The sequence below is a fragment of the Tursiops truncatus genome, chromosome 4, assembly GCF_011762595.2.
Source record: "Tursiops truncatus isolate mTurTru1 chromosome 4, mTurTru1.mat.Y, whole genome shotgun sequence".
Taxonomy (NCBI): Eukaryota; Metazoa; Chordata; class Mammalia; order Artiodactyla; family Delphinidae; genus Tursiops; species Tursiops truncatus.
In genome coordinates, this window is record NC_047037.1 from 69,007,100 (window position 1) to 69,020,776 (window position 13,677).

Genomic DNA, 13,677 nt, shown 5'->3' on the forward strand with positions numbered 1-13,677 from the left:
CTGCAAGAAGGAGTAATGTATACTTTATTGTTATTTGATAATTGCTCACTACACATTTTTCTTTTTAGTAAAGCTTATAATAAGCTTCTATGCATATGCATATACATGCATATCTACAATTGTTTGGAGAGCTGGCTGTTACATATGTGCCAGGAAACCACTGCCTTCCACCAAACAACTGCACAGGCCCAGAATCCGAATTCATGCCCGTGAACGTTAGAATCCGGCTGATGGAAATGAAATGACAATAGAATTAGAGATGGCAAGTGGACAAAGTGGGTCTACTCAACTGTTTGGGAAGTTTGAGAATAAAGGGGACAATAGCTAATGGTAGGTTGGAAAGTTTGAGAATAAAGGGGACAGTAGCTAATGGTAGATTTGGGGTCACAGAAGAGGTTTTAAAGAAAGAAGATACAAAAATATATTTATCTGCTGATTGGAATGATCCAGTGGACCAGAGAAAAGTTGGTGATAGAGAAAAAGATCATTCCAGGAACAAAATCCTTGAGGCGGTAGGAGCAGGTAGGATCTAAAGTACAAGTGAAGCTGGTGGCATTCATATATAAGAGAGAAAAGCAGAGAATATGGTAAAGATGGATAGTGGTCAGGCTGGGGAAAAATCCCATAGCGGGGAAACTGGGGAGACAATTCATGTATCAGTTAGGAGGTGGTGGGTGAGAGTGGCATAACGGCAAGATTACATTTAATCTCTGTTCTAAATCCTCAGAGGTTAGGATTGGAAGTGGGAAACATAAAAGCCATTTAACTTCTATAAATTGGGCACATTTGGACCATAACTATACCTAAAAGCACACTGAAGTCAGTTTTCAAGGTGCTTTTTTTCATTTTAAAGGTTTAGTGACCATTTATAGAAGCTCTATATTTTGTGGAAAACAGCAAAACAACGAGCCAGCTTTTCCTCTGCTAACACTTTCAACACTTAAAAATGAAGATTCTATTTCCTCTTTCTCTTTCTGCATACCATAGCCCTTTGGGAATAAGTCACTCATCACTGCGGCTATAGCTGCTACCCCTCAATGGTGAACTAACCCTGCAGGGGCAGAGGGAAGCAAGTGGAGGGGAGTATCTCTGAGAAGAAAATTTAAAAGACATCTTACTTGTTACACCAATAAGAGTTGTAATGGCCAGATCCTGGAACAGAAACTGGTAATTTGAAAGGCTGTTTGTCTCCTGAAAATAAAAAGGAAAGTGGCTCAAAAAAGTTATAACCTTCTGGATGAAATGTGACATCAATTGCACTCATTTTCTCACTGCAACATAGGATTTTCAAGTAAATTACCAAGGAGATGGTATCAGGGGCCCGGTCGTGTCGGCAGGGGTACCAAAGACAAGCCTGCAAACTCCTTTCTAGCCAGGAGGGCCACTGCAGTGTGCTTTCTGGGCTGCTCCTTTGAGCATCAGTGTCACCCCTGTTGAGGGGAACATCTCACTCTGATTCATCTCTAGTCTCTTTTCTACTTGTTAGCAGAAAGTTTGGGGTTTGGTCTGACACAACAAAATGACACATTCCCAATGGTCAGTGACAAATGTGTGGTGATCTTACCTAAATTTCACCAATGGAAAATGAGAACAACTAAACCCACTAATTGCATTCTTGGGTGTTGTTAGAAAGTCCTGATAAAGCATCTTGATATTCTTGAAAAAAAAAAGTTCATGTCTTACTGATTTCAAGAAACTTGCTTCCTTCCCCCCCCCCCCACCCCCTTCGTGGAAAGGAGATAATGATGACCCATGTTTAACTCTACTTTTGAGCATAATGAGTTATTGGGATTCCAAACTAGGGACCGATTTCTATAAACAGCCTCTCCTTTTCCAGCCCATTCATCAGTGAGAGGAAAAGGACTTATATAATCTGAAAATAACGGAAGTAAAAACCCTCATACCAGGAGCAAGGGGGCAAGACATAGAGATGAATCTAGATACCTTCAGCACAAATGGAATTCACTTTCTCAGTGTTACTTAACAGAATAAGCCCAAGTGTTGAGCTCACAAACACTAGATATGTCTTTTCTCCTTTCATATTTTGTTAAATAGTAAAAACCATCACAAGACCTATGTGCTTTGGGGGGCATGATATGCCAATTTTCAAGTCCCTGTATTCAGGGAATCAGTGATATGCTGCTTTGTACTAACTCATGAAAGTCAACTGCTAAAGTTTCAGGAATTCTGTGAGCTGGTTTTTAAACACAGCCAATATAAAAACTTAAATTATACAAATTTACCATTAAATAAATTACACTAAAAACACAGGTAATAGCCCAAACTCATCACTCTCTAATCATTTTCCTACATTTAAATATTATCAATGGTCTTAAGGTTATTTACAACTCTTGTATCTATATGGTGCAAGTACTATAGAATGGTATGCTACTGTATAATACATCTCTTCCCAACTCCATGTTCAGTGACGTCAGGTAGATAGCTTGAAATCAGCCATGGTGGGAGTAGTTATGCCATTGAAATTGGTAAACATTAATAATCGGGGCTTGTGTTTCCCGGGAGAGCCAGTTATGAAACATTTACCAGAACCCCAATTAGAGAAGCACCTCTCTAGCGAATGTTATGCTAGGGTGGAGCCACACTGGAACTGGGAAGGTAAGAGACCTGGTCCAGGCAAGCCAAAACGACAGTGAGAGAGAAAGTTTACCTTCAGTTCTGAACCTCAGCTACAACCAGATGAGAAACTTCTGTCAGAGAGTCAGAGAACTGACACCAACGACTTTTCCTTTGTATCCTTGTCTATTTCTGATTTACTTTCAAAAACGTTAAAGATAGTTTTAGAGAGGCTGTTGGTACTCGACATATCCCATGTGCACTCTTTCTTTAAGAGGCTTTGCAAATTGCCAGTGACCGCTATTTGTTTTAGCTCTCACTAATCAAGAGGCTAGGTCTCAAGTCATACCCAGTAGAGCAGCAGAACACCAACATACTGAATCATGCTGTACAGAGCCATGTACTTAAACATGCAAAATGAGGTAACGAGAGCTGCACGTCCTTCCCTGTGTGAGAAAAGAAATGAAAGAGTAATGAAATGAAAGTCACAAAAAGAAACGAGGTCAGTTATTCTGTGCTGTTCAGCTGAGCTCAGAAGAAAAAAATCAAAGCCTGATAATTCGATTGTTTGTCTGACAGACTGGACAGTCTTGAGCCAGTGGGAGCCGGCAGTCAGTGTGCTAGATGTTCAAGGAAGACTAAATCCAGGCCAAGGTCCACAGGCCTTTAATGGAGCTTTGGAGCCCGAATGTAGAGTTACTCTTGTCCTGTCTGCAGGCATTATTTCAGCTCTGAGTCAGGAGACCTGGGAACTGGTCCCAGATCTCCTATCTACTCACTAATGTGATTTGAAAGGTCATTTTCCCTCTCTTGGTCACAGTTTCTTCATCTGTGAACTGAGGAATTTAAATAAGATTGCAGGTTTGGGGGCTATTTTCATGCTTCAGGTGCTTCAGGAGTTTGCAAACATCTCATTCAAATTTCATTTGGCAGTCCCAACTTTTTCTAAAACTGAACTAAGACAATAGGCGCGCTCAAATTAGGCACACATCAAATTTAAAGAGACTGGAATCAATAAGCCTGTTCATTTGTATTACTGTTGATTGACTTTGAATGAATAGTATATATTTAGAGTGTAAAATAGAGTACTTATGAAATGCCACTTTTATCTCATTCCTTTGGGAAAAAATAGAGTTTAAATTTAATTCTGGTCAGAATGGTTTCCTGGGATTCCAAAACCTGATCCTCAAACTAGACTTTTTCCTGTATCAGGGCTTTGCTGCTGCTGTTTATCCCGCCTAGAAGGTGGTTTCTCCTCCACACCTCCTTAGAAAGGCTTCCCCACACCACCGCATCTGAAGCAGCCGATTCTACTGCCCAAGCCATCTTCCAACTTTTCACGCTACCCCTGATTTTTCTGTGTGTGTTTATTGCCCAGCTTCTTCACGGGAAGAAAGCTTCGTGAGATCAAGGGACGTTCGATTTATTTGCTTCTGGGTCCCCAGTGCCTCCAACTGTTCCTGGCCCTAAGTCTCTACTTTATAAATATTTGTCAGATGCATGAATACATTTTTTAAACGGGGAGCACCTAGTCAAATCATTATTTTAATGTGGTGGAAGGAATATGATATTTGTATATAAAACACATTGAAACAAAATTAATTCTAATGCAATCTTCAATCCTATATGGCTGTGAGCTTCGATACATCAAGTTCTCTGAGCCTCAGTTTCTTTGTAAAAGAAATAGTGACCATCCCTACAATTCCAGGCTGTTTTGATGTATAAGATACTAGGCATTAAAGCACTTTATAAACTGTAAACACATACTAGTTATAATAACCAGAAGCAGCCACAATGCTAACCATCTCCATCATTCAAACAAAATGCAGCAGAAGTACATATTCTGGGGTTGGGGGAGGGGAACAAAGCACCAAGGGAAATTGTAGCAGAAGCAGCAAAGATGAATAAATATTCTGAAAACTGGGGATAGGAAGGATATTCCAAGGAAGCATAAAGAGGTAAGAGGAAAGGAAAGCAAGTAGGGAAGAGAAAGTTTCTGTCAATTCTCCATTAAGAAAGTATCTAAGGAGATTCATTTAAAATAATAATAAGAAGAGTATGATTGACATTTTCAAAGCAGCAACAAGTTCCAGATTCTAATCTTCTAAAAATAATCTATTCAGTGATTTTCATTAGAAATGCCACTGTTTTCCCAGGAGGTAAGTCCACTCCAGAGTAGAATGTTTGACTGCTTTCTCCCACAAAGCACCCTCCCTGCCCAGGGACACACATTTCCACTGGTCTTTGCCTGGCAAAACAAAGGGGTCTGCACCTAAAAGTCAAGAGACATTAAAACAATGCTGGGGAAAAGTACCTACTTACTTGATAAGGTGAGGTACACATTCAATGTTTGGAGTTTTGGAAGTGAAAGGTGAGGCCACAGATGCCTCCTGCTCTGATAAAGAGATGCCCACGTGAGCCATTTTCAAAGCCTGAAAGCAAAGAGTCAGCTTACTGTATAGATGCACACTCACACACATCTCTCCTGAGGCCACACAAGAAAGGCTAGTTAAGCTGCCCACGAAGTGGCTTGTGGGCCCAAGCAGTGGCCAGGAGATGATCAAATTTTGCTCTGCCTGCCACATAAGAGAGAGGTGGCACTGGGACACCTAGCTAAAGAAGTGGGGAATGCAGAACCAAGTTCTTCCCCATTTAGTCTGTACTGACCACTGAGTCATTGTGTGGCTTTGGTTAAAACCTTTCCAAACCGCCCACATCAGTTTCTCCTTCAGGAGGAATGGAGGTGGTATATATCCCAGGGGATACTATCTCTTACAGGGCTTGAAGCAAGTACAATTGACACACTGACAGCTACTTACCCCACAGTCATTGGCTCCGTCACCACACATACCTACAAAGTAACTAAAAGGGGAACCGTGTCAATTGTAGAGGAGATCAAAGCAATCTTACCTTCTAATTGCTCTAATTAAAAAGATAAAATGAGCTTCATTACTTAAGGCTCAAACTTATTATTTATTTTAAGGTAGTTTCCCTAACAGTCTGGTTTGACTAAAATAAAGTATGACTCAGCAGTTCCTACAATGGATTAAGAAATCCCATACAGGCTTCCTGACTCCAAGCGATTCAAGGAGACCCCGCACTTCTCTGTCTAGGAGGCAGCTCTGTCAGCTGTAAAACAGGATGCTCACGATTATATGACAGCATGGCATGGTGGGGAAGGCACAGAATTTGAAGCCAGAAGATCTGGATCTCTGACCTGATCACTTCCCCATTTTGACTATCGTTTTTCTCCCCTACAAGCATTATGAGTATTCAGTGAAGTGATGTATTCTAAAATGATAAATAAGAATTATTGTTGGTGACATTAATAGTAACTGGAGAGGAAATCCACCGTGTCAGCTGTCACTCAACTCAAAAATGTGGTGCCAGGACCAGAAGTTGAAGAAAGAAAATATATCCCCATTTCAGGATAGCTTTCTGAGGCCGGATGAATACCGCTCTCTTGAATTGTTGACAAAGACAGTCTGCTTTTTAAGGTAGGAGCACTCTGACAGTGTTTGCAGAATTTGCTGTACTTCTCTTCCACACTGCTACCTAAGGCAACGAGTTTACTGTGGAGGTTTTTAGCCATATTGAGAAGATAGGGCTTTTTGAATATAGATCTTTTGCCTAGTGACTGAGTCAATGAGGATGAGGGTGGACTAGGGATGGGTAGGAGTTGGAGCTGTGTGAGTGTGGTCCAGCACCAGAGGTGCCTCTGAGACTCCATGGGCTTCCATTAACAGGAAATAAAGGATCCCCAATGATGGGATTCTGACAATGGAGACCCTTTGTGTTAAGAATAGTTTTCTGATTTAGGATGGAGAGGATGCTTTGGCATAAGAATGTTTTAATATTTTTAGGGTTATGTGAATCTCTTGTCATAGGGACCTCCCTGTATCATAACCGTGAAAATAATTTGTAAAAGTGAAGTCTAAATTTTCATTGTACCTTTAGGAGCCAAGTTCAGATGACCTTTCCAGAGTTATTTCTTGTCCCCCTTATGTTCTAGTTCAGCGGGGTTCTCAATTCTGGATGCATAATTGACTTATGAAAGGAACTTTTAAAAAATACTGATGTCCAAGTGCCCACACGAGCAATTGAATCAGAATCTCTGAATGGTGGTGTCCTGGTATTGCTAATTTTTCAAAGCTCCCAAGGTGACTGTCATGTGTAGCTACGTTAAGAACCACTGCCCTAACCAAACTGAGTGACTTCCTTACTCTCCCCCTGTCATGCCTCCATGCACTTCCCACCATCTGAATTGGTAAAGACCTACTCTAGTTTCTGAAATTCTTCCACCAGACTGGATTTCTGCCCTGGAGACATTCTTGCAAAGATGGTCCCATTGATCAATATCTGTAAAGAACGCAAAAGGGAAAATTTTTTTATTATGTCAGCTGGTCATACATGAAGTAATTGATAACATTCAGAACACTGACTGGGTAATGATATCCATGAGTGAGAAAAATATTTGTTTCCAAGAAGTCCTTCTTTGGATTTTAAGACAGATGTTGAGACTTTGGTCATCAGATAAGTGATCAGGAAGACCAAAATCAGTAAAAATGACTACTTAATAGACATAATTGATGAAAATGATGACCTACAGGCATTTAGCTCAGGGGCCATGAAGGAGGTCGTCCTGAAAAACCCTGAGCTTGATGGAACCTTAAACCAGTAAAGTATGAGAAATTGCAAGATAACAAGAGGTCAGGATCCCAGGAGAAGGAAAGGAGGCAACTGCTTCTCAGAAAATTGTTCAGATCTAGCAGAAAAATAGCCTAGAGATGAGAGGGTGACTATCTGTGGTCTTTGACTTAACCATACCATCTGGGCTTGACCAACTGTGAAACTCAGTTGATATCTCCAGCCTAATTTGGGCTCTGAAACATTAATGGATTGTCACATTAATGGATTGTTGTATAAAAACCTGTACCAGCTCCATCCACCTGAACCCCATCCTACAGAGTCTAAATTCTTCTGTGTTACAGCTGTGTGCTCCCTGCTCTTCTTGGCTGTAAACTCAGCTTATTGTTCACTCAGCTTTAAAGTCTTCATTCTTTTTTTCTTAGACAGTACTTAAGATAATGAGCAATTGAATACAAATAAATTATCTTTGCTTTACACTGGACACAATCTTTTTCTAGTTTGCTCACATGTTTTCTTATGTATATACCTCACCTGCCCTCATTGTGGGTTTGTTCTTCATCAGAAAAGTTTTAAGTTTGACCCTCTTTTGTACAGATGTCCTCTATCAAAAACCTAATGGAATTCCTCTATTTGGGGCCTGCCTTCCTGTATAATTGCTGGATTTACACTATACTGTGAGATCCCCTAACCTTAGCAATATAGTGACAGCTCCCCCAAAGCAACCTTATCACTTGAGAAGTCACTAATATTTTAATCCTATAGATGATGGATAATTAGTTAATCAAATTTACTTATTTTAAATCTAGCAGGAAATGAAACAGCAGTGACCTCTGCAAAACTATCTGCTTCCCTTATGATACATTCAATAGGTATGTCTAACCTAGTTAGAGGTTTGAAATTACTTACGATCATGCTCCGTGACATTGTTAGCATCTTTACTAGGAGACTGGTACCCTCTTAGAACTTACCTTTGGCAGTAGGCTGCTGAAATGCTGACTTATAACCTGGAAGGATTTTCCACTCAGGGCAAAATGGTAACTTCCCTCTCTGCTGTTATCAGAGACTTCTTCCCTGATGTTAATGTAATTGTCCTGCAAGGCAAGACGCAGTAATTTGAGACTTGATAGAGTGGTTAGGACCACAAGCATATCTGAGCGAAGGCAACAATGACAGTCTGGGATCTCTCTATAAAAGTCACACTCCGGCCCTGATTCCTCAGAGAAGCACTTTCTCTTTGCTGGATCAATCTTTGCACATCAACAGCCTCTAGTGAACAGGGGGGTAACACTTACTCTCGTCCTGTTCTCATCCTGATTTGATCTCCGTGAGTCCCAGAAAAAAGCACATTTCACACATTTCAAGGGTAAAATACGAAAGCATTGCAGCTTAACAAATCCCTCCCTGAGGTGAGAACTTTCCTTTTTTTTTTTTACAGAATTAATATTGTTTCACAAGGACATAATAGACATAGGATACTGACAAGATTGGAGATAAATGAATAAAACTTCTTCCCACCCTGAAGATATAGTCTGATTTTCCAATGCACACAGCAGTGTCTCTCTTAGGGACTAAATCCCCTTTGAACCCAGTGGGATGGCTGGCAAGCAAGGGAAAAAATGGAAAATTAGACTTGCAGCCCCACTTACTATATTCTTTCTAAAGACTTTTTTAAGTTTAAAAGAATGGATTATTTCCAGCACCCAGGAAAGCACCATACCTTAAAGCTCAGTAGGAATGGTATGGGAAAATGATATAATTGAGTTCTCTGAACTGTATACATGTTAGACATTTGGAGAAGTATGTTGACCCTAGGTCACCTGTACACCTCTGCCAGTCAAAGCTGCTCAGTAGTCAACACTGTGTGATGAGTCAGATAATATGGCAGAAGGTCTGCTTTTGGGTATACCTGATTCCTATAAGCAATATGTTTCTTCTCTTCGACTAACTGCCAAGATATAGATGCTGATGAGGACTCAGTAGTTTCATTTGCTTCAATGAGAATGACTTTCTGGCTTTCAGAAACCATTCCAGACTTTCTGGCCACTGTTATTGCAGTCTGAAGATTGTCACCTAGAAGAAAGGAAAAGTATCCCAAGATGAGATTGAAGAGACAGAACCAATTCACGTAGAACCTAGAAAGCTAGGGTAAGGAGTTCAGACCTTATTTTTGGTGCGAGAAGAACTAGTCTCTAAGTTCTCTCTCAGCCCTGACCTTCCATGATTCTGTGATCCCTTTCCTTATTATTGCTGCTTTTCATCTGGTTACTTTATGACCTACTAGTATATTTTTGCCAAGGATTGGGAAGTAAAATTAAAAAGGAAAAGTTCAAATATATTTCTGTTATTTGTCAACAGCTTAGTAAATGTTTAGCAAAACTCTACTGGTTTAATATGACATCTCATGGTTCCACTTCCAGCTAATATGGAGTAAGCTCACTAGAATCTATCTCTCCCACTGATTACAATGGAAAACTCTGGAAAAAATACCATTAAAAAAACCTACCTGAGGACTTTGAAAAGTAAACACAAATAGCATAATGTGAAAGGGAGTCAAATTTGGAGAAATAATCTACAAGGTGGAGAGATTCTCAGCTTTTTTTCTCTTTCCTCTCATGTAATTTGACCTGAGTGTGAGCCCCAGTCCCAGAGCTATGCAGATAGCTAAAACTCCAAGAAAAACCTACTTTTTTCTGGCCAAAGGAACCAGGAAAGGGGCACTGGAGGCCTGAAGAGTTGTGAGGGAAATCCTAGAAAGAAGAGAGCTAGACAAGGAGAGTAATTCAGTGTATGAACTATGTAAGCCCCAAGCTCAACCCAGAGCTGTGCACGTGCGGAGCAAACCTGAAGAAGGATAGCAAAAGCTTCAAGAATTGAACTATGATATTAGTCACCTCCCATATTCCAGAGTTTTGCTTGCTAAAACAACAAACTCAACATTCTCTAGAGGATTTTAACAGGATCCAAAGTATCCCAACATAATATTCAAAATGTTCAGGATTCTCAACATGTGAAAAACCTGGAAAATCTGGCCAATTCTCAAGAAAAAACAATTCAATAGTTGCCTGTCTCAAGATGACCCAGATGTTGGAATTATCAGACAATGCTTTTAAAGCAGCTATTGTAATCCTCCTCCATGTGGTGAAGGTTAATACTCTTGAAATAAATGACAAGATAGAAGTTCTCAACTGAAGAAACAAAGAACAAAGATTGAAGAATATCAAAAGAACTCACATTCATGTCATTAGAGCCCAAGAAGGAGAGGAGAAAGATTGGAACAGGAAAAAAATGTTTTGAAGACATAATAGCAGAAAACTTCCCAAATATGGTAAAAGATTTAAATGTACAGATTCAAGAAGCTCAGTGAATCCCAAACAAGATAAATTCAGTGAAAACCACACCCAGACACATAATCAAGCTGCTAAAAAACCGAAGATAAAGCAAATATCTTAGGAGCTGCTAGGGAAAACAATAAATTACATATAGGGAAACAATTCAAATTATCACAGATTTCTCATCAAAAACCATGAAGGCAAGATAATAGTGGAACATCTTTAAAGTGCTGAAAGAAAAAAATTGTCAACTCAGACTCCTATAGCTAATGACAATATTCTCAGGAATGAAGAAGAAATAAAGACATTCTTAGATAAGGGAATCTAAGATAATTTGTGCCAGCAGATATGCTCAAAAAGAAATACTTAAAGAAGTTCTTTAGGCTGAAAGGAAATGATACCAGAGGGAAACTTGCAACATAAGACATGAACATTTAGGAACAGAAATAATAAAGAGCTGTATAAATATAAAGTCGATTTTTCTTCACTTATGTTCTCCAACTCTTGACTGTTGAAATTTAAAACTCTAACATTGTCTGGTGGGGTTTCATTGTATGTCATACACATATATACACAACAATAACAGAGGAGAGAAAATAGGGGATGTTTATGATGATAAGCCTTCTTGAAAGGGTAGGTACAGATATAGTGATTCGTAGAGCAACCACTAAAAATAAATAATGTAACAACCGGTTGGCTATCCCTAACATGGTTTCTCCCAGGTTTCTACCAAAATACTTTGAGAATCCTCAGAAGAGCTAACTGCGGGGAGGGAGATGCTCTAGCCTGAGATCAGAAGAGTACAGGGAGCCCTGAGAGTGAGAGGCTCTTCCACATGCCTCAGCAGGGCGACAACAGCCATCTGCTTTGCAACACAGACCGTTTTGCCATCTGTCACCTGCGAGAGGTCTGTTGTTTAGGACATGCAGCCCAGGCCTGATCCTCAACCATCTGACAAAAAAAGATAAAAACCTACTTAAGAAATTCTGGAAGCTAGATAAGGAAATATAAGGCAGAACAACCAGAACATGACTGGTAAAGCAGGCTAGCTGCTGGAGACAGAAGAAAACTGCATTAAAAATAATGAGAGCACTTAGGAAACTCAAATGGAGCACAGGTAAAACATGGTTTTCTAAAGTCACTCCTACTCCAAAACACAATTTAAGAACTTCACAATTCAAGAGGTGATTTGAAGGAGATCATCCTCATTTTTGATACCCGAGTTTGCAGTTTGAAAAAATTCGGTGCAAAAAAAGAACCCTTAAAGCTCAGAGAAAAATTATAAAAATATGAGAGTTATGTAAGATAGACTAAAAGGATCTATGTACAACATGGGAAATATAGCCAATATTTTGTAGCAACTGTAAATGGAATATAGCCTTTAAAAATTATATGAAAAATTTTAAAATATGAGTTACAAGAAAAAAACATAAGAGACTGAGAGGATAGATCCAAGAAGCCTGTCATGTGAATAATGGAAATTCCAGAAGGGAAGAAGGAAAGAGAGAGAACAAAAGCCCTAATTAACAATAGAAGAAATTTTCCTGAGAAGAAGAAGACAGATTAAAAATGCTCACAATGTTCCAGACTAAATTAATGAAAAAAGACAAACATATAGGCACACCTTGGTAACATTTCTAAACTCCAAAGTTAAAGGAAAAGGATTATATGTAAACAGAACAAGTTACCTACAGTGGACTCCACTGGCCTTGTGATATGCAATACCAAAAACTGGAAGACAAAAGAATAAAACCTACAGACCATTAATAAAAAAGGACTCTATATATAAAATAGATAACTAATAAGGACCTACTGTATAGCACAGGGAACTCTACTCTGTAATGTAGAGTTCTCTACATTAGTAGTGTAATATAGGTCTCTGTAATGGCCTATATGGGAAAAGAACCTAAAGAAGAGTGGATATATGATAACTGATTCACTTTGCTGAAACTAACATAACATTATAAATCAACTATACTCCAATAAAATTTTTTTTAAAAAAGTACTCTAACCCAAACATACTATACCCAGGCAAGACATCATTCACCTATCAGACAGAGCAAAGAAAGATAATTCAGGGTATATAAAAGATCAGAGAGCATATCACCCTTCCAACCCATCCAAGGACAATTCTTCAGAAAAATTACAACCAAGCAAGGAAAGAAGCAGAACAGAAATTTCAATATGAAAGAAGTGAAGAGGGAGTGTTGTGAGCGATGAGCTCTTACTTCTACATAAATCTAACTGGTAAAGGATAGATTCTGAGACTGTGTAAAATAAGTGCTAAATAAAAATTTTGAAACAGAAGGGTCATAATGTAAGGGGAATTCTAATAAGTAGTAAACTAACTCAGCAGCACCTAGAAGTTGGGCAGAGGGGCTAAGAAGGGAGAGGGAAAAAGTGATCCAAAAGTCTCTTGGACTGGAGGGTGTGGTAGTGGAGGGGGGTGGAGAAGCTCCAAAGGGGAGGTGAATGTATTCTCGAGTTTCCAACATCAAATTGGGTTCAAGGACAGTGGGATAGGGAGAGACTGCTTTCGTGGGGCAAGACTGTATCTTGATGCCAGAATTCATAGAGTTAAATGCATCTGACTTCGAGAGCAGAGAAAGGGAAGGCAATACACACTCAAAAATCATGAATGCATTAGGAAATCACTGACTCTCTACTCGGAAGCATTCATTAAGAAATTTCACACATTTCTCTTGCACCATCTTTTCTCACTGCTCCCTTGTTTGTGATTTGGAGTTTGGGAGTGGGAGTAGAAGGGACAGCATTTTTTAATCTCCAGAATTGTAGCTCTCATTGATGGGTCTTCAGTGTATTTTACAGACCATGCTGACTAAGCATTCTGCTTCTCCGAACATTTAATAATAAATATCAACATCTTTGCATGGCTTATGTCTTCTTATTCAGGTGTTATTTCAAACGTTCCCTCTCAGAAAGGACACCTCATCTAAAGTAGCTGGTCAGACACACTTTACCACATCACCTGTTTTATGTATCTCATAACACTTATTGGTAGCTGTTTATTCAATTGAATGATTGATTTTCTATCTTAACCCATGTAAAAGGATGCTCAGAGTAATAACTTTGCCTATTTTGTTGTCCATGTCCAGTGTCTAGA

The 13,677-nt window shown here is 39.3% G+C and overlaps 1 protein-coding gene across 1 annotated transcript in view; it reads right to left on the reverse strand.

The window, feature by feature from the left end:
- Positions 1-13,677, reverse strand: part of ATP13A4 (ATPase 13A4) — a 145,038-nt gene that overhangs the window by 15,639 nt on the left and 115,722 nt on the right. Inside the window, exons 19-25 of the mRNA XM_019923232.2 lie at positions 9,131-9,294; positions 8,193-8,315; positions 6,854-6,933; positions 5,394-5,436; positions 4,897-5,006; positions 2,924-3,020; positions 1,119-1,191 (exon numbers count right to left, since the gene is read on the reverse strand). Coding sequence (XP_019778791.2) covers positions 1,119-1,191; positions 2,924-3,020; positions 4,897-5,006; positions 5,394-5,436; positions 6,854-6,933; positions 8,193-8,315; positions 9,131-9,294 — 690 coding nt within the window. The remainder of the gene's footprint in view (positions 1-1,118; positions 1,192-2,923; positions 3,021-4,896; positions 5,007-5,393; positions 5,437-6,853; positions 6,934-8,192; positions 8,316-9,130; positions 9,295-13,677) is intronic.